At 41.3% G+C, this 24,426-nt stretch overlaps 1 protein-coding gene across 2 annotated transcripts; it reads left to right on the top strand.

Annotated features, from left to right (window-relative positions):
• The first annotated feature begins 2,722 nt into the window (after window positions 1-2,722).
• Window positions 2,723-22,798, top strand: Bhmt (betaine--homocysteine S-methyltransferase). Of its 2 annotated transcripts, none has more exons than XM_090331713.1 (8): window positions 2,723-2,839; window positions 7,526-7,658; window positions 9,410-9,528; window positions 11,280-11,471; window positions 12,140-12,287; window positions 17,236-17,418; window positions 19,576-19,804; window positions 22,106-22,798. In XM_090331713.1, the coding sequence occupies exons 1-8, from the start codon at window positions 2,807-2,809 to the stop codon at window positions 22,290-22,292; spliced, it is 1,224 nt and encodes a 407-aa protein (XP_090187839.1). In that variant the 5' UTR covers window positions 2,723-2,806; the 3' UTR covers window positions 22,293-22,798. The 2 variants fall into 2 exon arrangements, with proteins under 2 accessions (XP_090187839.1, XP_090187840.1); XM_090331714.1 differs by lacking the exon at window positions 2,723-2,839 and adding an exon at window positions 3,318-3,416.
• Window positions 22,799-24,426: the final 1,628 nt, after the last annotated feature.

Raw genomic sequence — 24,426 nt, 5'->3', positions numbered from 1 at the left:
AGAGAGAGAGAGAGAGAGAGAAAGAGAAAGAGAGAGAGAGAGAGAGAGAGAGAGAGAGAGAGAGAAAGAGAGAGAGAGAGAGATCTTCTCTCCAGCCCCAAGTATAATGCTTGATAAATATTTGTTGAATAAATATTTCTTGGTTTATAAGTACAGGAAAGCAGAAGCTAGACACAGAATAAACTCTTGGGTTATGAAATTCAGCTCTAACCCTCCTCTTCCCTGTCAGTATTTATTTTGAGCTCTGAACAACTTTGCACAGGCAGAGGACTTCAATAGCAGTTATCTCCCTCATCTTGCTGCCCAGGCAGAGCTCAGAGATCCTGGGCAGCCTCCCAAGAACAATGTCTTACAGAACTTGTTTTCTAAGCAGTAGCCATGTGGACTTGGTTCTTTGGGTTCCTGACAAAAGAACCAGAGATCTTGCCGATAACCTTCCTACTTGCCTGCCTTCATGACTCTTGAGTACCAAGTGGAAGAACCTCAAGAATTAAATAATACTATGTGTAGAAATGTATGCTTAATGCCTGGCCTTCAGCATGCACTTGAACATGGTCATTATTATCTATGATGGAAATAATAGGTCAATTGATTTTATTTTGTTAGTTTTTAATGGATCTAATTTGGTAGAGATAGAGAGCTACTTGAGAAGCAGAAGAATGACAAAAGTATCTCAATACCTGACTACAAATCCTTTTTGAAAGGTTTTATGGAGTTTGAACTCAGGCCCTTGCACCTCCAAGGGAGGTGCTCTGTGCTCTACCACTTAAGCTATATCCCTATGCACTTTTGCTCTCACTATGTTTTGCACAGGGACTAGTTTTTTTACCCTCCAGACTGTCTTGGATCATGATCCTCCTATGTATGCTTCCTACATAGCTAGATTGACAGGTGTGTACCAATATCCTTAGCTTTTTCTTGACTGAGATGGAGTCCCAGATGTTTTTTTAGGAGGGGAAAAGGAAGACTGGCTGGCCTGGAATCACAATCCTCCTGAACTCAGCCTCCAGATTACAGTTATGATAGCTATAAGTTAGAATGACAGTTATGACTCACTGTGTCTAGGGGTCAAATACAATTTTTTAATCATATGTATACACTTAGATAAGCAAAAAGTACCTCTGAAAATGTAGTTAACAGTAATAGTGGTTATCTCCAGGAAAGAAACTCAAATTGAAATAACTTGAATGGGCAAAGACAGCTGGGGAAGGATTTATAAGGTTTTTAATTTTTTGCTATAGGATTAGATCAATATCTAATAAAACTATTTATTTATTTTATATTAACAGATTTTATGTAGTCTAAGCTGGCCTAAAACACTTGTTCCTCCTGCCACAGCCTCTGAGATTTTAATGTGTTCCACTATACCCAGCCTCATAACTCATTTTTAAAATTAATGCTACTAGTTTAAAATCTCTTCAAAGTTATGCTACCTTGGGACAAACATGAAAAATTGGTAAGGCCTGCTGTCACCCTTTATTGACTGATAGAACCACTGCAATAGAAAGGGTTAATTCTGAGCAAAACTTAATATGTGCACATCTGAAAAACATGGTGAAATGACACACTAAATAAAAGTAAAACAGGCTCTCTTGGGAAGCGGGCTAGAATAATAGCAGGAAGATGGTAGGCTCTGGAGAAGGTAAGTGAGGAATATGGTCCAAAGAAGGAAGAAGGAGATAGAAGGTAGGCATAGAGGAAGTGAGTTTGATCTAGATCCCTTGTATGCATACCTGGAAATGTCACAATGAAACACCTCCTTATAAAATGTAAGCTAATAAAATACCACAAAAATTAGTTTTGAAAACGATTTTGAATTTTTTTAAGTAGGACAGTAGGCTTGGCTTAAGTAGTAGAGCAGTAATGAAGTACGAATGAGACCCTGAGTACAATCTACAGTACTAGAAAAATGTGAACATAAAAATATTTTGGGAAATACTATAAAACATGTAGAATTATAACAAGCACTAGTTCTACCACCAACAGACAGCTTACTGTTAACATTTCCATTTGTTTTCAGCTCTAAGATCTATACAGTTGTATATATAAAGTGTTCATGCTGAATTTTGAGGACTTCAAAATACATTTCCATTTTCTTATATAAATGCCAATTGATCTTTCCTTTTTAAATATTGCAAAGAAATTCACATTATAAATTACTGTATAAACAACAGCATAAAAATATTGCATGCAAAAAAATTACTGTACCACTAGACATTGCAAAGCACGTTTGCACATAAGGTAGTAATCATTTGGAAATATTCATAATTTCAGGGTTAGCATTAGCCTCTTCTGTAAATGCCATAGTTATGTTAATCTGGTTGTGTGTCACTCCGATCACACTTCAAACTGAACTTAGTTCTTCCTCTCTCAATAATAGAGTTCCTGACCTTTAACAAATATTTGAGTATCGAATGGAAATCTTAGGGGGCTCCTCTGGTGACTTTCGTACGTAAAGGTACGCGCACCTGGGCAAGAGAGCACTAGATCAAGGTTGGGGCAAATGGCAATCTCATTTTTCCCGTTATCTTCTTGGTCAGTGTTCCCACCCACTTGGGAAAACAATCTCCACTTATCTTCAGCGGGTAGCTTCCTAATGATCAGCTGGCCGAATCGCTGGCTGGTGGGCGTGTTCCCTGCCCAAGGCTCTTGTTGGACCAAGCCTGGGGTGGAAATCCACCCCGCGGGCGAGCCAGGTAGTATAAAGGGTTGAGGCAGGCTGGGGCTGCTGTAGCACCAGCTTTACCAGAGGGAAGGCTCGCCTGGTGGGTCCACAGCTGCTGAGTGCCCATCCCACATCACGAAGATGGCACCCGCTGGGGCGAAAAAATCCAAGAAGGTGAGTGTCCCGGAAGCGCCAGGGTGTTCTGGGTTCCACTGGCCAGCCTAACGTCAGGGGGAGCGGAAGGGTCCCTGGAACCCGGCTGCAGACGAAGCACTCTCCTCTCTGCGGCCTCAACTCAGAATGTCCTCCTTCCAGGCGCCACAGACTTCTAAGCCCCTACTACAAACTCTAAGTCCAGAGAGTGCCCCTGGAGTTCGTCTCTCTCCTCTCCATCCCCAGCTGCACTTTGGACCAGAGTAAGCCCAGCGACCCTTGCCACAAGTGCCCAAAGGTACTTCCCAGCTCTAAGACACCTCCGAAACCCAGGGTCCCAAGACCAGATTACTCCTCAGAGACCCGCAGGCTCGATTTCCTGCCCTTGAAGGTGGCGCGGTTTGCGGCCTGCACAGAGTAGAAGCTGGGCTGTAGCCAGGCAGGTAGGAGCTCGAGGACCCAGGTCCAACCGTTTCGGTCTGCGCCTGGGAGCGGGAGCTAAGCGGGAGCCGCGGAGTCCCCAGGCGCTTCCCTGCCTGGCTGGTTCTTCCTGTGTCTGGTGGCTTCCACAACAAGGGCAGACTTCAGTGGGGTGATGGTAGGTTTCACCGACAATTTTGTTTCAACAATCACAGAAAAATTCACCACACCAGCTTCAAAAACAGTTTGAGAAAAACTGGGTAGAATCACTGCAAGATGTGGAAAATCTGCTGTTTAAAAAATTTTTAAGCCCAAACCTAGCCGATCTAGCTCCTAACAAGTCTATCACTTCCCAGTGCTTTCTGGGAGAGGCAGACCAGCATCTCCTATAGATGGGGGGAAGGAAGAGAAGGATGAGGGAGGACAAAACGTAATTGACCTGCTGTTGCCACAACCACCTGCCACACACACCTGGCACTAGAAAATATTTGAGAGGCAGCATGATCCATGCCAACTGTTAGCCTTTGATTTGTGAGGACCTGGAGGGCAGCAGAACCTTGATGGGTTGTCCACTTTCTAAAGGAACCACCAACAAACTGAAAAGTCTTCCTCATAGGAGAAAAGGTTCATTTGATAAAACATGTTCAGGGCCATGGCCTGAACACTGAGATGACAAATTACAGGTTGTTATCAGTTGATGTAGGTTAAGAAGTACTGGCAGCCCCTTCACATATATTTTATTAAGTGAATAGTCCTTGTAGACTGGAAAGAATGATAAATTAATTGTTTTTCTTGGTTTGGCCCCATTCTATAGCCATGGATTCTAACCTCTTCTCTCAAGTTGCAAATTCAAAAATTTCAACATTTTAAAGAATGGTCTCTAAAGAATTAACTAAGCAACAGGTGGATCCAATGGGGTAAAGAGTTTCCCTCATTTTCCCATCAGCGATAAAATGTGAACAGTGACATGTTTGTGTGTATGAGTATAAAATATGTTGCAAGGCTAATGCAAATTTATTATAAACAACAAGTAATACAACTAGAAACATTCTGCTAGCTGCTGTTGAGGCAAATAGGCATTTTTTTCAACAAAAATGGGCTGATCACACACACATACATACACACACAGTACTTTTTCATGAAATAGTATCCTTTTCAGAGCACATTCCTGTATATTCATTGAAATGCCCCTCTTATCCTGCCACCAAACAGCAGATTTAACACAGTGATGCTGTGTTAAAATGTTGTGATACTAAAGTTTGAAAACACACATTTAATGAGAGGTATCAACTGCCAGAATTCATGAATTATTTACCAAAACAAAAGTTGGTAAAAAGTTACAACTCACTGATGTGTTTCTTTTCATGTTTAGGACATAACTGCACTGGTAGAAATGTCTGTGTGTGTGTGTGTGTGTGTAGACAGACAAATTTTTCTTGCTAATTAGATCACAATGATCAAAGCTGCTATTTTAAGACAAGCATTTAGACATATTGCAATCATGCCAAATATTTGGGTTTCAAAAATCACCTGCAGATAATTACGTGTTGTTTGGTAACCTATGGTCATCCAGGCTGGCTTGAAAAGTTTTTGGTTAAAAAAGGTATTTAAGAATACTATAATCCTCCATTTAACTTCCTGCTCCTGGCTTCTCTCTGAGCACCTGCTGTCCAAATGGCCTGGAATGGGGCTGTGGAAAGGAAGAGGATTACAGTGAGAAAGGCTCTGAGAAAATGAAGACAATTTGGGTACACAATCCTATGAATGCCTCACACATTTACACAGTCCTTGCTCTATTCACTTAAAAAAATTGTCCACTGGTATTAGTAATATATGAGAGTGACTAGATTCCAACTTCCTCTTTACTGTCCAGTTTTCTCAAGGTTGTCTCACTCTCCCCCTTGATTCAATTTATAGTCAAATCTAGGATAGCATTTAAGGGGAAAAAGAGTTTGTATAAATTACTCAGGGACTCTGGGCTTTAATTTCTCATTTATAAAACCAGAAACAGCAACCTAGATTGAAGGTAGAGTACCTTTTATTTGAAGTCTATGAGTCTCCAAAATTGCAAAAAAAAAAAAAACAACAACAAAAAAAACCAAACAAACAAAAATAGTTATGCTAGTAAATAGCTTTCTAGTGTATGAAGTCCTTTAAAATATTCAATTCAAAATTCATTTCTTAAACATTAAAGTCAGGGTGATTCTTGCAGAGTATTACAAATGGAATAGGTATGAAGAATTGGCTAGAAACTATTTCATAAATGTTTTACTCATCTTTTTTCCTGTTCTCGGTGTGGTGCAGGATATAAATCATCTCAGTCTCCAGGATGTATAGCAAAGCTGCTGCTATGGAAAATGAACTTTCATGCCAGAGAGAAAAGTCCTTTAAAGGATTTAGTCACCTATGTTAGAATCTTTGTCCTTCTGTTTGTTCCGAGTGTCTTGTGACTTTTCAGTCTTTGAAATGAGTAAATAGTATTGTAAGAACTTCTACCTCTTTAACAGCTTTTTTTTTTTTTTTTTTTTTTTTTTTTGCCAGTCCAGTCCTGGGCTTAGCCTCAGGGTTTTTCTCAAGGCTAGAGCCACAGCACCACTGCTGGATTTTTTTCTATGTAGGTGGTACCAAGGAATCAAACTTGGGTCTTTGTGCATGCTAGGCAAGCTCTCTACCACTAGGCCAAACTCTGAGCACCCTCTTTAACAGCTTTAATCCTCCAGTAGAACAGGCATCCTAGCAGTCACCACTGAACATGTGTGTTAAGGCTGTGGGTTGGTGTGGCTCAATTGTAGAGTACTTACCTAGCATGCACAAGGCTCTAGTTTCATCCTCAACACAGAAAGAGAATGAAAAGGAAAAAAAGAGAGTCCATTAGGATAACTACAGTTGATAATAACCTTATATGTAAACTTTTTTATTGTACCAGTCCTGGGGCTTAAACTCAGGGCCTGAGCACTGTCCTTGGGCTTTTTCCTCAAAGCTAACACTCTGCCACTTGAGCCACAGCACCACTTCTTTCAGCTTTTTTTTTCCTATGTATGTGGTACTGAGGAATCGAACCCAAGTCTTCGTGCATGCTAGACAAGCACTCTACCACTAGACCAAACTCCCAGCCCTATATGTAAACATTTTAAAGAATGTGCATTTAGCTGGGTGCCAGTGGCTCACACCGGTAATCCTAGCTACTCAAGAGGCTGAGATCTGAGAATCTTGGTTCAAAGCCAGCCTGGGCATCAAAGTCTGTGAGACTCTTATCTCCAATTAACCACCAGAAAACTGGAAGTAGAGCTGTGGCTAAGTGGTAGAGCAGCACTCTTTAACTGAAGAGCTCAGGGACAGCTCTCAGGCCCAGAGTTCAAGCCCCCACGACTGACCCCCAAAAAGTAAATAAATAAAAGAATGTGCCTTTGTGGTGAGGAGGAGGTGTGCTGAGAATCAAACCAGGAGCCTGGGTGAGCTAGGCAAATGTTCTACCACTGAGTTACACCACCAGCCTGAATATGCTTTCATATGTTCTGAAAGACCCTACCCCACACAGCACATACACATAAATACACACATTTTTACTCTGAGTATTCTTCCATGAATTTATGTGTATTTAATGTATTTTTCCTGAGAATTTTAAAGAAATTATGCTTTCTCAAGGATGTTTAGCAAAAGCACTAAAACTCAAAGTTGTCTTAAAAATAAACACCTTTCGAAGCAGGAATGACTACTGGAATAAGAAAGTACAGCTGCATTTGGATCGAAGCATTGCTTATTACATTGAGAATATTCTAAAAAAAACTTTTTTGACTTTCAAAAAGGATTTACTTAAAAATTATTTTAGTGCTTCCTCTAGTTACCCTTCAGACCAAGATTTGTGTTTTTGTTGCTCTTTTCTAAATTCTTAGAAAGTATGTAACACATTTCAGAACCAATCCTAAATAAAAAATGAATTGCTGGGGGGAAAAAAACTGGCAGGGCAAAAGGACAAAAACAACAACAACAAAAAAAAGAACCTCCTTTCCAGCCAGGCGAGATGGTTCATGCCTGTAATCCTAGCTACTCAGGAAGCTGAGATCTGAGGATCAAGGTTCAAAGCCAGCCCTGGCCCAAAAGGACCTGAGACTCTTATATCCAATTAACCCCTAGAAAATGGGAAGTGGGACTTGGCTCAAGGGTAGGGTGGTAGTCTTGAGCTGAAGAGCTCAGGGACAGTGCCCAGGCCGAGTACAAACCCCATGACCAACAAAAATAAATAAACAAACAAACAAATTCCTTTCTTATCCTCATCTATAATTTCAGGGCATCCTAGAACGTTTAAACGCAGGCGAGGTTGTGATTGGAGATGGAGGGTTTGTCTTTGCACTGGAGAAGCGGGGCTACGTAAAGGCTGGCCCATGGACCCCTGAAGCTGCCGTGGAGTACCCTGAGGCAGGTTGGTGCACAGCTCTATTCTATGTTCTCAGAATGACCTTCTATTGATCCAAGTCCACGAGGAAAGTAAAAACAGATACATGAATGCAATATAAACTGCTGGGCCCTGCTAGTTAAGTCCAGATAGATTTACATAATATCTAGCACCATGGCCCTCCCTGCTGTTGTCAGCTACAGACCTCCTGACTCCTGCCTCACATTATATGAGTTTAGAGCTGGCTGACTCCCTCATCACCAGTCTACCTGACTTCAATATCCATACAGATGATCCATGAGCACTTTGCCTGGTAGTTACCCCCACCCCCAACTAGCCACCTACTCCTAGACTTTGCCATCATCAAGAGCTGCCCACCTCTGAAGTCTCAAACACCCTACTCCAAGACCAGTTGATCCTTTGTCCTTTGTCTAGGCTCTATTTTCCTCTTTATGAGAAACAGTTCATTTTTATTATTTGGTCAGGTATATCCAGCTTACTTTGGGCTTACATGTGTTTACTATTTGCTTTTTCTTCTGTCTCATAAAATCAAGAACTGGGAACATAGTTCAGCAGTACAGCACTTAATACATACAAGGCCCTTAGTTCCTTTCCCAGTATTCCCTCCTCAAAAGAAGCAGCAGCCTGAGGAAACAAGCAAATCAATTCAGAATAAGTTGTCATCAACAGTTTGGCATCATTGACCTCTGGAAAGTCTGATGACAGTATAGTCTTAATGCACTGCAAAATGCACATGTGTACAAAAAATTTGCACATTTTTGTGGGATGCTTTTATGAGCTCTCTAGAAATCTACCTTCAGAACAAGTGAATGGTTAGGCTCGCACACAGGCATCCTATAACCCTACCACCCCATGTAAGACCTCTTCATACCAACAGCTGCACTGGGTGTATCACATAGCTAGGCAGGGATTAGCCCTGTAAGATGTTTTTACAAGGTGGGGGGAGAGATATGGGGGCCAAGACATGAGAAAGGGTTTCAATGTTTATGAAGTAATGAACCTTCTATCTGGTGAATATAATGTAACCCTTCTATTAATTACAATAAAAATATATGAAAAAAAGATGTTTTTACAAAACAAGATTGAAGCTCACTAGTTTAGGCATGCTTTCAAAGTTCCATTCCCACTGAGAACTAAAGTTTCCTCATTTTATAAAAATCATAGGAAAAACTTGGCTTGTCTCAGACTGTCATCCCCCACAAATACCCAATTTGTTCCTGCCTTTCTATATTTGCTCAAGTTGTTCCCTCTAAAGGGAATGCCCTTAGCACCTTCCATGTTTGCTAGGAGCACTGAATTCTTCAAAGTGTAGCTCAGATGACTCTTCTTCTATGGGACCTTCTTCATGCCTTTACTCCATGGCTCTGATTGAAACTCCTTCTTCCTGCTACATTGTCCATCTACAGTCAGTTATTCTTGAATCCTCAGTTTTCTGAGGATAGGACGGTTCTTCCTTGAGTGCCATGCACAAAAAGAGCCAGTAAATGTGGAATAAGTTAACAATAATCATAATAGAAACCAAATATCTGTAAGAGTAAATGCAGGACTATAAGCCTCCAGCTTCAGCTACTAAGCCATATCAGGTTAATAGGAGGTAAAGATCTCTCTCTTGTTAATCCTCAAGATGTCCAAATGTGACACAACTAAGAGTCTCAAGAGTCATTTTTAATGTCTGTTTACCTGAATTTTTTGAAAATATTGTGGATTAATAAATACATGGACAGAAATGACAGGTTTTCTCCTACGCAATCTCCCAGTTCGACAGCTTCACCGAGAGTTTCTCAGAGCCGGGTCAAATGTCATGCAGACCTTCACCTTCTATGCCAGTGAAGACAAGCTGGAGAACAGAGGAAACTATGTTGCAGAAAAGATATCAGTGAGTGGCACCTGCCCTGACAGCATAGAGACATTCTCTCCACCACCCAAATCTTCATGGGGAAACACTACAGCCTCTTCTGAGTTTTGTGTCTACTACTATAAAAATGAAAGGCAAGCTGGGCATGGTGGCTCACACCTGAAATCCTAGCTACTCAGAAGGCTGAGATCTGAGAATTGAGGTTCAAAGCCAGCCTGAGCACAAAAGGACCTGAGATTCTTACCTCCAATTAACCTCTAAAAAACAGGAAGTGGGACTTGGCTCAAGGGTATGGTGGTAGCCTTGAGCTGAAGAGCTCAGGGACAGTGCCAATCCCAGGGGTAGGGAGGGATCCTTGAGCTGAAGGGCTGAGGGACAGTGCCCAGGCACAGAGTCCAAGCTCCACCACTGACAAAAAGAAGAAAGGCAGTGAATAACAGTGTTGGGTTTTAGCTAGAATCTCTCAAATGAACAGAACAGTGTTTAATGAAGCAGATTAAAGAAAACTACTTAATGATTAATCATCATGCCAGTCTCTTGATTAAGTTGCTAAGTAGACATCTCTACAAATCTGCACTTTTTAATGTGCACAGTGTCAGGAAAGATCACAGGCTCAAGCAGTATAGGAACTCATGGAATAGTGCCTGACTCAGCTACAATCATATCTTGTGTTGTTGGGCAAACCATTTTTCCCAGCGCAATTTCTTCTCTATAATAAACAGGGAGATCTAACATTCCATTCTAATTAGTGTTGTTACTGTTTGTTGTTTTGAGGATAAAACTTTCTTTGTTGTTACTTTGTTTTCGTTTTGTGATGGAAGCCAAGGATTCACAAATGTGAGGCAAGTGCTCTGCCACTGGCCTCAGCCCCAGGCCAGCCAGGCTTGGTAGTACCACCCATAATCTCAGCTACTTAGGAAGCTGAGGTGGAAAGATGGATGCCTTGGGTCTAAAAATTCAAGGCTACTCTGAGTAACACAGTGAAGCCTTCTTCCACAAAACTTCTAACCTCTATCCCAAGGTCAATTTTCAATGTCAAAATAATTAGCAAAAACCTTATTGCATTTGTCAACTGAGAAAATGCCTAACAGCAGCTGGGAGTTTGGCCTGTTAGAGTGCTTGCCCAGCATGCATGAAGACCTGGGTCTGATTCCTTGGTACCACATACACAGAAAAAACTGGAAGTAGTACTATGACTCAAGTGGTAGAGTGCTAGCCTTGAGGAAAAAGCCCAAGGACTGCAAAAAAGAAAAATGAAAAAAGAAAATGCAAAACCACCAAATGTCATAAATTCTGTCTAAACCTTAAGCTGTAGCTAAACCTTAAGCTTATTAATCATCAAAGCCAGGCATTATCATCACCAGTATCACCATTACTAACTCAGGTCTCGCCTAGATACAGATATTCTATACCTAGATATTCTATCAGATCTTTTATGAAAGGAAAAAACAGTTAAAAATAAGCTTATATTAATTGCACAAAGGAGTTTCATTGTGATATTTCCATATATTCTACCCTCTCTCAGGCCTTTGCTGTAATTCTATAGCCTCCATTTATTGTCTACTACTATTAGGTTCCTTGGCACTGTCATTTTTAGCACTGTTGATTCTGCTATTGCTGCACCACCTTGCAAAACTCTGACTGTTTGCTATCTGCCCTTTTCTGGAGTAATATTACAATTGTAAATACCAAGTTGAGAGAGATGTGGGGGGTTAGCCAATGATAGTTTCTAATTTCATATACAAATGCAGATGTATCGTCACCCATTTCAGGGACAGAAAGTCAACGAAGCTGCTTGTGACATTGCCCGGCAAGTGGCTGATGAGGGAGATGCTTTGGTGGCAGGAGGCGTGAGTCAGACACCTTCATATCTTAGCTGCAAGAGTGAAACTGAAGTAAAGAAAATATTTACTCAGCAGTTAGAGGTGTTCATGAAGAAGAACGTGGACTTCCTCATTGCAGAGGTAAGCACTTGTGATCCAACATCAGATAAATGAACTGCACTTTTCCCTGCCTGTTGATCTCATGTTGTCCCTGTGGAGTCCAGAGCCAATAAAGACCATACTTAGTTTTTGGAATCTTTTGTTTTTGGTAGTGGTAGTGGTGGTCATGGGGCTTCAACTCAGGGCCTGGGCACTGTTCCTGAGCTCTTCTGCTCAAGAATAGTGATCTACCACTTTGATCAATAGCTCCACTTCCAGACTTTCCAGCCTGAGCTAGCTTTGAATTATAATCCTCAGATCTAAGCATCCTGAGTAGTTAGGGTTAGAGGGGTTGGCCACCAGCGTCCTGCAGAATCTTTTGCCAATGTAAGACTTCTGTTGACTTTGATTCAGTGAGTGTAACAGTCGGGGTGGGGGATGTGTAGTTGTTAAGAGGTAGTCTCCCTAGGAAGCCCAAGCAATCTCAAACTTGCAATCTTCCTACTGCAGCCTCTCAGGTGCTAGGGTTATGAGAGTATGCTAACACATCTAGTTCTAATATACATAGTTTTTCTTTTCAAGTCTTATGACTGAAACACGCTAATTATGATACCATTCTATTCTGTGTTAAAAAAAGAAAACTTATTAAACAATAGAAGATGTTATCAGTGTTTTATGGTTAACAGTATTACAACCTTAACTAATTTCAGTATTTTGAACACGTGGAAGAAGCTGTGTGGGCAGTGGAGGCCCTGAAAGCATCTGGCAAGCCAGTGGCTGCTACCATGTGCATTGGCCCTGAAGGAGATCTGCACGGCGTGACCCCTGGCCAGTGTGCAGTGCGTTTGGTGAAAGCAGGTAATTTGTTTGCAATTAATGAATCTTTTAAAATACCATTCCCAAACATACATCTCTGAAAAAAAATCCATGTGTACTCCTTGGCATACTCCAAGGAAATATATGGCAACAGAACTGAGTTGATTTGATTTTTAGGAAAAAACCACACACACACACACACACACACACGCATATGCAAAAACCACACACACACACACACACACACACACACACACACACACACACACACACACACACACACACGCATATGCACCCTTAGAAGGAGGCTAACAGACCTTGCTAGAAACCTGAGCACATAGAAATGAGAAGAGTACTTTGGTATGTCAAGAGAAATATTAGGAACCATTGTGTTTTATTTTAAAGTTGTCTCAAGTACAGGCTTTTAAACATTAATAACTTGAAAATTACTTGTCTTCTATGCCCAAGTTTTTCCATTTCATAAGTTATACGCATGTTTTGCTCTTTATAATTGGTATAATAAATCAAAAAACCTCTTTGATATGAAATGCTGACCACCTAATATATCTTTTTATACAATTTTCATTCCTAGCATTGGATTTTGTTTCAATTATAGGGATTGTTTTCAAAACTGCCTTATTTTAAAGCCAAGGACTGATTCAGTGTCTGGGGAAGAACCCAAGTCACTATGAAATGGAGAAAATTTGAATGGTGATTTAATGTCTGATTCTTTACTCAACACTTGGCTTTTTTCATAAAAATATTTTTTCATGCTTGTCAATAACAATAACAGATAGTTATGTTTAGGATTTGAGTTGTATAATCCTCATTTGGGGTAGGAAATATAAAATAGGGCTGATGAGGAACAAGTTAATTGTTTTCAAGAAAGATTCCAAAAGACCTTTCTTAGGGCTTGGGGTTGGATCTGGGATGCTAGCCTGCATTTACCCCATAGTTCCATGATCATTCTGTTTAGATGCCCTCCATGTTCTATACCACCACCCACCCCATGTCCTTCATAACCTTTCTCATATTGTTTATTGGTTTAATATCTGACTCCCTTACTAGATTATAACATCCACAAAGGTAAAGACCATGTCTGCTTCGTTCAGCACTAAGTGCCCTGTGCCTAGTGAATAAGAGAGTTATACTTGTTTATCTAATTAATATAGTTCATCTTTCAGTATTCAGTTTAAATTATACACTTGTTGATGCTTATATAGTCATCTCTCCTAAGTGGTCACAACCCCTCTCAGCAATAATAAAGACATTTTACCTAATTTTTCCTGTTTATATAATAATATTTATTAGCTATTAGTTACACCAAGGCTTTGAATTCAGGCCCCAATACTACCAGAGCCAACAAGAAACAAACACAGTAGAAACAAGTCATGGAGTCTTCAACTCCCATTTCCTGCATGGAGAGCAGGAAATATTTTTGCTTTTCTATTTTTCCCTACTATAAGCTACTTAAACTAAAATAAATCCATGCTAAAACTTTAAAAATCAGGTGCCAGCGGATCACTCATGTAATCCTAGCTTCTTAGGAGGCTGAGATCAAAGGATTGTGGTTAAAATCCAGCCAGGCGGGAAAGTCCATGAGGCTCTTATCTGCAATTAAAAACCAAAATCCAGAAATAGAGCTGTAGCTCAAAAGATAGAACACTAACTATGAGCACAAAAGTTCAGGGACAGTAACCCTGAGTAAGCCCTGAGTTCAGAAACATTTTTTGGCCCCAGTCCTGGGCCATGAACTCAGGGCCTGAGCACTGTCCTTGGACTTTCTCAAGGCTAGAGCTCTACCACTTGAGCCTCAGCACCACTTCTGGCTTTTTTCTATGTATGTGGTACCAAGGACTTGAACCCGGGTCCTCGTGCATGCTAGACAAGCACTCTACCACTAGGCTAAATTCCAGGCCCCCCCAAAACATTTTTTAAATCACGTATATTTGTATCTATACTGTAGAAATTATCATAGGTCAGGCACCAGTGGCTTGTGTCTATAATCCTAGCTACTCAGGAAGCTGAGAGCTGAGGATCATGGCTCAACACCAGCCCAGGCAGGAAACTCCATGAGACTCTTATCTCTAATAAACTACTCAAAAATAGTTTTAAGTGGTACTGTGGTTCTAGCGGTAATATGCTCTCCTTGAGTAAAAAGAAACTCAAGAACAATGAGTGCCCAGGCCCAGAGGTTCAAGCCCCAGAACCGGTGGGGGGTAGGGGGGAAAGGAAATAAGCAGAATATTTGATACATTTGTGTATATTTTCATTCTCCAAGAAGGTAATAGAGTAAAGAGCTGCCACCTGACCTAATTACATAAAAATGTATTGCTATAGACTAAACTTTGGGAAGCTCTGAGCTAACTTATAAGATCTTTGATGTAAAGCCGGGCATAGTGGCTCATGCCTAAAATCCTAGCTACTCAGGAGGCTAAGATCTGAGGATCATGGTTCAAAGCCAGCCTGGGCACTAAAGTCCGTGAGACTCGTCTCTCCAATTAACCACCAGAAAACCAGAAGTGGCATTATAGCTCAAGGGGTAGGGCGGTAGCCTTGAGCTGAAGAGTTCAGAGATAGCACCCAGGCCCAGAGTTCAAGTCCCTTGACCAACCAAAAAAAAAATCTTTGATATCATCAGCAATGTCCTATATATGTACATTTCCCCATAACCTTTTATATGGAACCATACACTAGATGGACATCAAAAAATAGCCACTGCATCACTAATTCATTCGTGTAATGAAGTTAAAAAGAGAAACCCTGGCAGGCAGAAATTAAAAATAAAATTAAACAATAATCATAGCCCAAGTGAAAATACTAAGTATGCTGTTGAATTGTACACCTTGGAAACTCCATGAAAAGGTCTAGGATAGAGAGAGAGATGTGGGTTTACATGCTACTAAAGCCCTGGGCTGAAAAAGTAGGTATAAATGGAGAAGAGAAGCAGATTAAGCAGGATCCTGGAATAGTACAGGCTTAAAAGGAATTCATACAATACAAAATGTACCACTCATAGTGCAGGCGTCTTGGAAGATGGAGAGGAGAGGATCAGTGGGAGTTTTTGAGTCACACATGGTAGATCAGCAGAGCTGAAAACACTGGGAGGGGTTGACAAAATCTATTGCTGAGGAATCATGGAGAGTGAAGTCTACCTGGAACAAGAATGAAGTGCAAACAGCAGGCTCAACTCAGTGAGGCCTACCCTGTCACTTGTCCTAAATACTAGATACTTCTAGGGTTTGGATATGTTTCATTACATCCAGCAAGACTCTTGTCTGCCATTATTCTTGGTATGTCTGTGTAGGTGTAATATCTCAGGTGCTCCAAAAGAAGTCCTTTTTGAAGGAAGAAACATCACAGAAGTCCTTTAATAGATGAATAAACAAAACATGGTATATCCATGCAATGGAATACTCTTTAGCCATGAAGACAACTACTGCTGTGGTATATTTTACACAGGGAAAAACTCTGGAAACATCACAAGTTAGGCCATTCACAAAATAACAAATATTTTATGATTTCATTTATATATTTAGAATGGAAAGTCCTATTCTTAGCAGATTCGTGGTTACCAGAAAGCAAAGAGAAAGGAGGAAATTGCTTAAGGGGGGGTATAAACTTTCTCTTTGATGCAAGGAAAGGCTTTGAAAGTAGTGATGATGGCTACAAACTATTGTGGATTAACATCAGTGAGCTGTATACTTAAAATGATTTAAATGGCCAATCTTATTATTATATACTTATCAAAAATTTTAAAGTCCTTAGTTTAAAAAAATTTAAAGCCCAAAGCAGGAATGATTCTATTTGGGAATTCCTCACATTGTGAGAAGATGGAATAATGTATGTTGTCTAGATAGATCTTTACACCTTCTGGAGAAGAAAATTTCCAAAATCATGTCTAGTAATTGCTATGATAAATTATCCTTGGTCTAGATACAAGTAAAAATGTGAGCAAAGTTTTCAAAAAAATCTTTTAAAACACAGTTTATTCTCGTTAAATCAAATTTAACAGGAGCCAGGCATGAGAGTTCATGTCTATAATTCTAACTATTCAGAGGCTGAGACATGAGGATCAAGGTTCAAAGCTTGCCTGGGCATAAAAAATCCATGAGCCTCTTATCACCAATTAGCAATAACAAACTGTAAGTCAAAGTGTAGCTCAAGTGGTAGAGCACCAACCTGCGCAAAAAAAGCTGAGGGACAGTGCTCAGGCCCTGAGTTCAAGTCCTGGTCCCAGTACACACACGTACACAACACACACACACACACACACACACACACACACACACACATAGAAGAAAGCCCTAGGAAGATAACTTCATGTAGCTGTAAGTTTTGGGGGCAGGGGAGGGAATAGCAAATGAAAACTTTTCTGAATGATAGATAGGATGTCACACATATTGATTAGCTCAAGTCAAAAGATTTTTGAGACTTTTTTTTCCAAGTCACTAGTCCTAGACACAAAATCATTTCTAGAAAACAGAGTTCTGAAACTTTCACCTAAATTACTTTCTGCTACTATGCCCAAGAAGCCTGCTGCAATTATTAGATGGACATGGTAAGAGGAAACATTTATTTATGCCTCAAATGAGAAGCACTATGGCAAACACAGGTACCATCTAGCAGTTTGGGATGTTGAAAAATTACTGTGCTTGCAACCTAATGTCAAACATTGAAAAATTGCTAAAATTTGAAACAAGAAAAAAGGCACCTCTAATAATGATTTTTTTGGATAAAAAGATGGACAACCAAATGTGCTTAAGTGACACTTCAATTATACCAGAGTCTCCAGAGCACTTTTCTCACAAAGTACTTCCTGCTGGCTAGCCATCATTCTTGCTCACAAGTGAGATAGGTTTGTGGGAAGGGAAGACCAAATGGTATGGCTCAGATTCATCCCAATCAAAGCTTCTCTATGAGCAGAGGAGCATGGGACTTGCTGGTATGGGATATATCCTTAATGCTGACCTGTTCTCTGCACTTACAGGAGCCTCTATCGTTGGGGTGAACTGCCACTTTGATCCCACAATTAGTTTACAAACAGTGAAGCTCATGAAGGAGGGACTGGAGGCCGCTGGGTTGAAAGCTTACCTGATGAGCCAGCCCCTGGCCTACCATACCCCTGACTGCGGCAAACAGGGATTTATTGATCTCCCAGAATTCCCCTTCGGTAAGATAGACATTTTTCTTTCTTTCCTTCCCCCACCTCCCAGTCATGGGGCTTGAACTCTGGGCCTGGGTGCTGTCCCTAAGCTACTCAGATCAGCTGAAGGCTACTGCTCTACCACACTGAGCCACAGTGCCAGTGGTGGTTATTTGGAGATAAAAGGCTCATGGACTTTTGTGCCTGGGCTGGCTTTGAACCACGATCCCCAGATCTCAGCCCACTGAGTAGCTAGGATTACAGGCACGAGCCACGGGCACCCAGAAAGATGGATTTTTTTTATTGTGGGTCATGGGGTTTGTAATTGGCCTGGGCATTGTCCCTGAGCTCTTCAGCTCAAGACTATTGCCCTATCCATGAGACAAGCCCCACTTCCCATTTTCTAGAGACTGGAGATAAGAGTCTCAGGTCCTTTTGTGCACGGGCTGGCTTTGAACCTTGATTCTCAGATCTCAGCCTCCTGAGTAGCTAGGATTACAGGCATGAGCCACTATGCCCAGCTAAGATGGATATTTTTTATAAGTTGTCTAAATATATTTGTTTGATAAATTTCAAGAGCAAAGACATGTCTGGATGAGATATGGTAGAATATAACTGTAATCCAAGGGATCAGGAGGCTAGCCTAAGCAAAAAGCAAGACCCCATCTCTACAGTATAGTAGTAGCAGTAAACACATAATCCTAACCACACTGGTAGAAGGAATATGCTGTGAGAGAGGGAGGAAGGAAAAAAGGAAGGGAGGGAGGGAAAGAGGGAGGGAGGGAGGGCGGGAGGAAAGAAAGAAGGAAGGAGGGAAGGAAGGAAGGAAGGAAGGAAGGAAGGAAGGAAGGAAGGAAGGAAGGAAGAAAAATTGAAAGATCTATCTAAAAAATAGCTAGATTATAGCCAGGCACCAGTGGCTCATTCCTGTAATCCTACAAAACAAGATAAGACAACTCTCTCCCCAAAGTGTGATAATCCATCAGAAAAGCTCTGAGGTTGAATAAAAGTTACCCTTCAGGCTGGGATCACCAGAGACTTGGTTGTGGTTCTAATTCTGTTGTTATGGCATGTAACTTCAAGAACTTCAAAAACTCTTCTAGATCTTTATTTTCTCATCAGAACAAGTTATGATCTCCAAACTTGTTTCCTTCTTTTAAACATGGCTCAGACACTCCAAAGCCTTTGGGCTGGGTTGGGTTGCTCTATAACAGATGTTGATGAGACAAAGCAAACTGCCAGAAATTTGGTGGCACTGTGGCCGAGAAGCATGGGAAAAGGCCATAGAGGTGCCAGAACAGACAAGCTTCCCATCCTATTATAAAGTCCTTAAGACTATATCCTCTATTCCCTGGAGATGCTCAGACAAGCAAGACATAAGATGAAGACTTGGAAGAACCAGATAGGAGGGGCAATAAAGCATTTGTTACTTTTGCTGTGCAATATATTACTCTAAATTGTGTTTGTTCCTTGCCATTTCTGTGGGTCAGGAATTCAAGAATAGCAGCTGTTGGGAGCTTTCCTTCAGGATCTCTTAAATGGTTATGGCCCAGGGGGCTGGTAGTTTGGCCTAGTAGTAGACAGCTTGCCTAGCATGCTCGAAGACCCGGGTTCAACTCCTCAGTACCACATACATAGAAAAAAGCCAGAAGTTGTGCTGTGGTTCAAGTGGTAGAACTCTGGCCTTGAAAAAACCCAAGAACAGTGCTCAGTCCTAAGCCCAAGCCCAGGACTGGCAAAAAATAAAAAAAAGGTTACAGTCCAGATGTTAGCCAGTGCTGCAGGCAGCAGAAGGCCTGAAAGAAGCTACGGTTTAGATGACCCTTGGAAGTTGTTGGTGTTACATTCTTGCTGTCTGTTGACAGCTCATGAGCCATTTCATGGTGATGCTTGAGTGTTCTTACAACACATAAGAACACAGCAGCTGCCTTCCCCAAGGGTGGGTACTCTAAGAAAACGCAAAGCAGAAACGATGTTCTCTATAACCAAGCCACCTAGAGTCATGGACTATTCTCTGTGCCCTGTATTTCTGATTTCACAGACCATCCCTGAGAAGCAGGAAAGCAATCATTGAGAACTATCCAGAAGGTTGCTAACTAGTCACACAATGTAAACTAAGACGTATAAACACAAAGTACTTAACGGTCTTTACTAAGAATTCAAATATGATGCTTTTTATTACAGGACTGGAGCCCAGAGTTGCCACCCGATGGGATATTCAAAAATATGCTCGAGAGGCCTACAACCTAGGGGTCAGGTACATTGGTGGTTGCTGTGGATTTGAGCCCTACCACATCAGGGCAATTGCAGAGGAACTGGCCCCAGAACGTGGTTTTTTGCCACCAGCTTCAGAAAAACATGGTAGCTGGGGAAGCGGTTTAGACATGCACACCAAACCCTGGATACGAGCAAGGTAAGTACCTTTCAGCTAATGCTGCTGACCCAAACTTGTGCAGATGTCTAAGGGAGGCCACTGAAAGGCAGGAAGGAACTACCTGGCTCTGTGAAGATGAGGAGTTAGTCAACCTCTTTAAATTTTTCTTTTTTTTTTATACATTATTATTATTCTTTATTGTATGTTTTTCTTATTTCTGAATTTATTCTTCTTACACTGTATTTTAAGTACAGTTTTATATTTATTTTTTATTTTTTGCCAGTCCTGGGCTTGAGCTCAGGGCCTGAGCACTGTCCTTGGAATTTTCTCAAGGCTAGAGCTCTACCACTTGAGCCTCAGCACCATTTCCGGCTTTTTTCTATGTATGTGGTACCGAGGAATCTAACCTGGGTCTTCATGCATGCTGGGCAAGCACTTTAACCACTAGGCCAAACTCCCGGCCCCAACCTCTTTAAATTTTTCTACAGAGGTGTTTATAAAACTTCCTTATGGATGCTTTCTGGAAAATGCTTTAAGAATATTAAATGTAGGGCCTGGAGTTTGGCCTACTGGTAGAGTGCTTGTCTAGCATGCACGAAGACCCGGGTTAGATTCCTCGGTACTACATACATAGCAAAAAGCCAGAAGTGGTACTGTGGCTCAAGTGGTAGAGCCCTAGCCTTGAGAAAATTGAGGGACAGTGCTCAGGCCCTGAGCCCTAGCCCAGGCCTGGCAAAAAAAAAATAATAATAATATAAAATGTAGCCAGGCACTGGTGGCTCACACCTATAATTCTAGCTACTTGGGAGGCTGAGATCTGAGGATTGTGGTTCAAAGCCAGCCCAGGCACAAAAGCCTGGTTAATTGGAGATAAGAGTCTCCAATTAACCACCAGAAAACAAAAGTGGCTCTGTGGTTCAAGTGGGAGAGAGCCAGCCTTGAGCTAAAGGGCTCAGGGACAGCACCCAGAGTTCAAGTCCCATGTCTGGAAAAAAAAAAAAGAATACAAAATGTAAATCATTTAAATGATGAACACCACATTGTACTCTAGTAAAGCAACATTTATGCTAATATTGACTTGTAGTGGATTTTTTTTTTGACCAATCCTAGGGCTTGAACTCAGAGCCTGAGAACTGTCCTTTTTTTGCTCAAGGCTAACACTCTACTACTTGAGCCACAGTGCCACTTTCAGCCTTTTCTGGTTACATGATACTGAGGAATCAAACCCAGAGTTTTATGCATACTAGGCAAGCATTCCTACCACTAAACCATATTCTCAGACCTTGTAGTGATTTTTTTTTTTCTGCCAATCCTGGGGCTGTCCTTGGGCTTTCTCAAGGCTAGAGCTCTACCACTTGAAGCACAGCACCACTTCCGGCTTTTCTATTTTTGTGGTACCAAGGAACTGAACCCAGGTCTTCATGCATACTAGGCAAGCATTCTACCACTAGGCCAAACTCCTGGCCCTGATTTTTAAAAATAATAACCTTAAAATAATATTCACTAAATGTCTGTTTTATGTCAAATTTCCAGAGCTGAGAATGCAATGGTAGATAAGATAGGCAAGGTCTTTGCCCTCAGAACTTACATTCCAGTGCTAGAGATGAATAATAAACAATTTAATACATGTAATATCTGACCCTTTGCTGGGAACTAGGAATACTAAAGAAAGTTGTGGTCCCTGACTTGGAGACTGCTGACTACTGGGGAAAATAAAGCCAGTGAAACTGTTTTACTAGAAGCATAGACTTAAAAAAAATCTAGCCGGGAGTGTGGCCTAGTGGTAGAGTACTTGCCTATCATACACAAAGCCCTGAATCTGATTCCTTGGTACCACATACACAGAAAAAGCCAGAAGTGGTGCTGTAGCTCAGGTGGTGGAGTGCTAGTGGAGTGCTAGCCTTGAGAAAGCCCAAGGACAGTGCTCAAGCTCTGAGTTCAAGCCCAAGGACTGACAAGAAAAAAAAAAAACTTACAACCACTATCTGCCTAATAGAAATATAGAAGATGAGATTTGGGAGGTTTGGGTTTGAAGGATTCCATCAGCCAGAAAATGAAGGAGATGGAGGGATCAGATTTACTTCATATAGCAGATATTAATTAGATACAAATATCCACCTGATACAGTTGTTTATATATAGTACAGGTCTACAGATTCTAGGAGTGGATACATCTTTGTATCCACCTTCATGGGCCCTCATTGAGACACTGAGTCCAAAGATGGCTCCAAAGATGAGTGTATTCTAGGCAGAGGCTAGAAGCTTGGGGGAGGAGCTTGAGGCTAAGGAAGGAGCCTGATGTTGTGCGACTACAATGCCACTGTGTGTTCTGCTCCCTCAGGGCCCGGAAGGAGTATTGGCAGAACCTTCGGATAGCTTCTGGCAGGCCTTACAACCCTTCCATGTCAAAGCCAGATGCCTGGGGAGTGACCAAAGGGACAGCAGAGCTGATGCAGCAGAAGGAAGCCACAACAGAGCAGCAGCTGAGAGAGCTCTTTGAGAGACAAAAGTTCAAATGGGCACAATAGCCATAACACAACTAGTTTTGGTCATTCCTCTATGTTTGGGCCATAATAATCAGAAATAAGAAAAAGATGGCCAAAATGGAATGGTTATGTTGACTAATGCAGCCTAAACAGAGATCTGATATTAGCAGAAAAAAATTGAATCACAAATAGCACTTGACAAATCTAAAAGTATGTGTTAGGAGTTTCCTTAGAAACTACAGCAGGAAAGTCTATCAAATGTAAGGCACTGCAGAAGTCACTGCAGGAAGTGAAACAAGAAGTTAGGTACAAGGAAGATGAGGCATCAACTGTCATAAATGACACAACTTTCTGGGGACTGATAAGGTGCCATGGATAATGGCTTCCAAGCTCTTTTGAACATAAACCCTAGCAAGAAACAATTTATATAATGACCCAGTAGAACATGCAATACAGAGCACCTGAAACATGTATGATATATTCTGGTATTTCCTATTGCTTTCCATCCTAGTTCATTAATAAAAGCATCCAGGTTGATTATTATGACACTAATGGCTGATTGGTTTTCTTTATGGTGCTGGGACTGACTCTAGGGCCTTATATATACTGGGTAAGCACCCTACCCTGTGCTATATCTCTAGATCTCACTGATGGTTTTGACCTGCAATTTGTAAAATACTGCTGTTGGACTCTTCAGATATGGAATATTTCAATGTAAGATTATATAAAAGTTATATATGAGAGTAGCCATTAAATATCCATAGTCCTGAGAAGAGTGCCAACATTCTCTCCATTTCCTAACTCACTCCTACTGCTAAGCCACATCCAGCAATGGGAAGGAGAAAAGAGTGGCATGTTGCCCCTCACACTGCTCAAAACTGGGCTCACCTAAATCAGACTGAAGAGCAGTTAGCCTAGCTAATATCGTAGTTTTCAGAAAAGTATACTGTGTGGAGGTAGGGATGCAGGTGCGCACGCCAGTCCAAACCTGGGCTTGAACTCGGGGTCTGGGTACTGTCCCTGAGCGTTTCTGATTACTGCTAGCACCCAACTGTTTTAGTCATAGCTCCATTCCTGGCTTTTCTGTAAATCAGAGATAAAAGTCTTATGAACTTTACTACCTGGGCTGGCATTGAAACACAATCCTCATATCTCAGCCTCCTGAGCACATAGGATTACAAGTTGAGCAACTGATACTCATTTTGTTAAATGGACATCTTCCAAACACTAGCCAGGATTCATAGATTGAACGCTATTATATAGTCTTCCATGAGAGCTCATGCCTGAAGATACAGGACCATTAGAATGAATATGGCAACCCTCAATGTACTGGAAAGAAATTCGTAGCCAGGCACAGAAGTATAAACCCAGGTCCGGAAATTTGGCCCACTTGTAAGAGTGCCTTCCTAGCACATATGAAGATCAGGGTTCAATTCCTTGATACTACATACATAGAAAAAGCTGGAAGTGGTGCTGTGACTCATGTGGTAGAGCTCTAGCCTTGAGAAAGCCCAAGGACAGTGCTCAGGCCCTGAGTTCAATCACCGGGACTGGCAAAAAAAAAAAACAAAACAAAACAAAAAAAAAAACATGTGCCCATGTTCCAGCTCCTCCAGACACAGGAAGAAAATCACTTGAGCTCAGAAGTTCAAGGCAAAGATGACTGGAAAGGGGTGGGATGAGGGAAAGGGGGACAAAAACATGAGAAGAGATATCAAGCCCCATGACCAGCAAAAAAAAAAAAAGCAATGCAGCCATTACCTTACGAATATAATTTTAACCCCCTACACATTATCCTGACAATAAAAAACAATTTAAAAAAAAGTTCAAGGCCAGCCAGGATAACACAGTAAGACCCTGTCTGCTCAAAAATAAAAAAGGTAAGATGTCATGCTGCTATCTGAAGATTCCTGGATGGGCTGAGTTGATTTAAAATTATGATTTTTCTCAATTATTAGAAAAGAAAAGCACCAGGCACTAGTGGCTCATGCCTATAAATTCCAGTTATTCTGGAGGCTGAGATCTGAGGATTGTGGTTCAAAGCCAGCCCAGGAAGGAAAGTCCATGAGACTCGTCTCCAACTGACCACCAAGCTAGAAGTAGAGCTATGGCTCAAGGGGTAAAGCTCTAGCCCTGGGCAAACAAAGCCCAAAGACAGTACCCAGGCCCTGAGTTT

The sequence above is a fragment of the Megascapheus bottae genome, chromosome 4, assembly GCF_031878675.1.
Source record: "Megascapheus bottae isolate mThoBot1 chromosome 4, mThoBot2.hap1, whole genome shotgun sequence".
NCBI lineage: Eukaryota > Metazoa > Chordata > Mammalia > Rodentia > Geomyidae > Megascapheus > Megascapheus bottae.
Note: the sequence above shows the minus strand (reverse complement) of the source record. Positions and strands in the feature narration are given on the sequence as shown.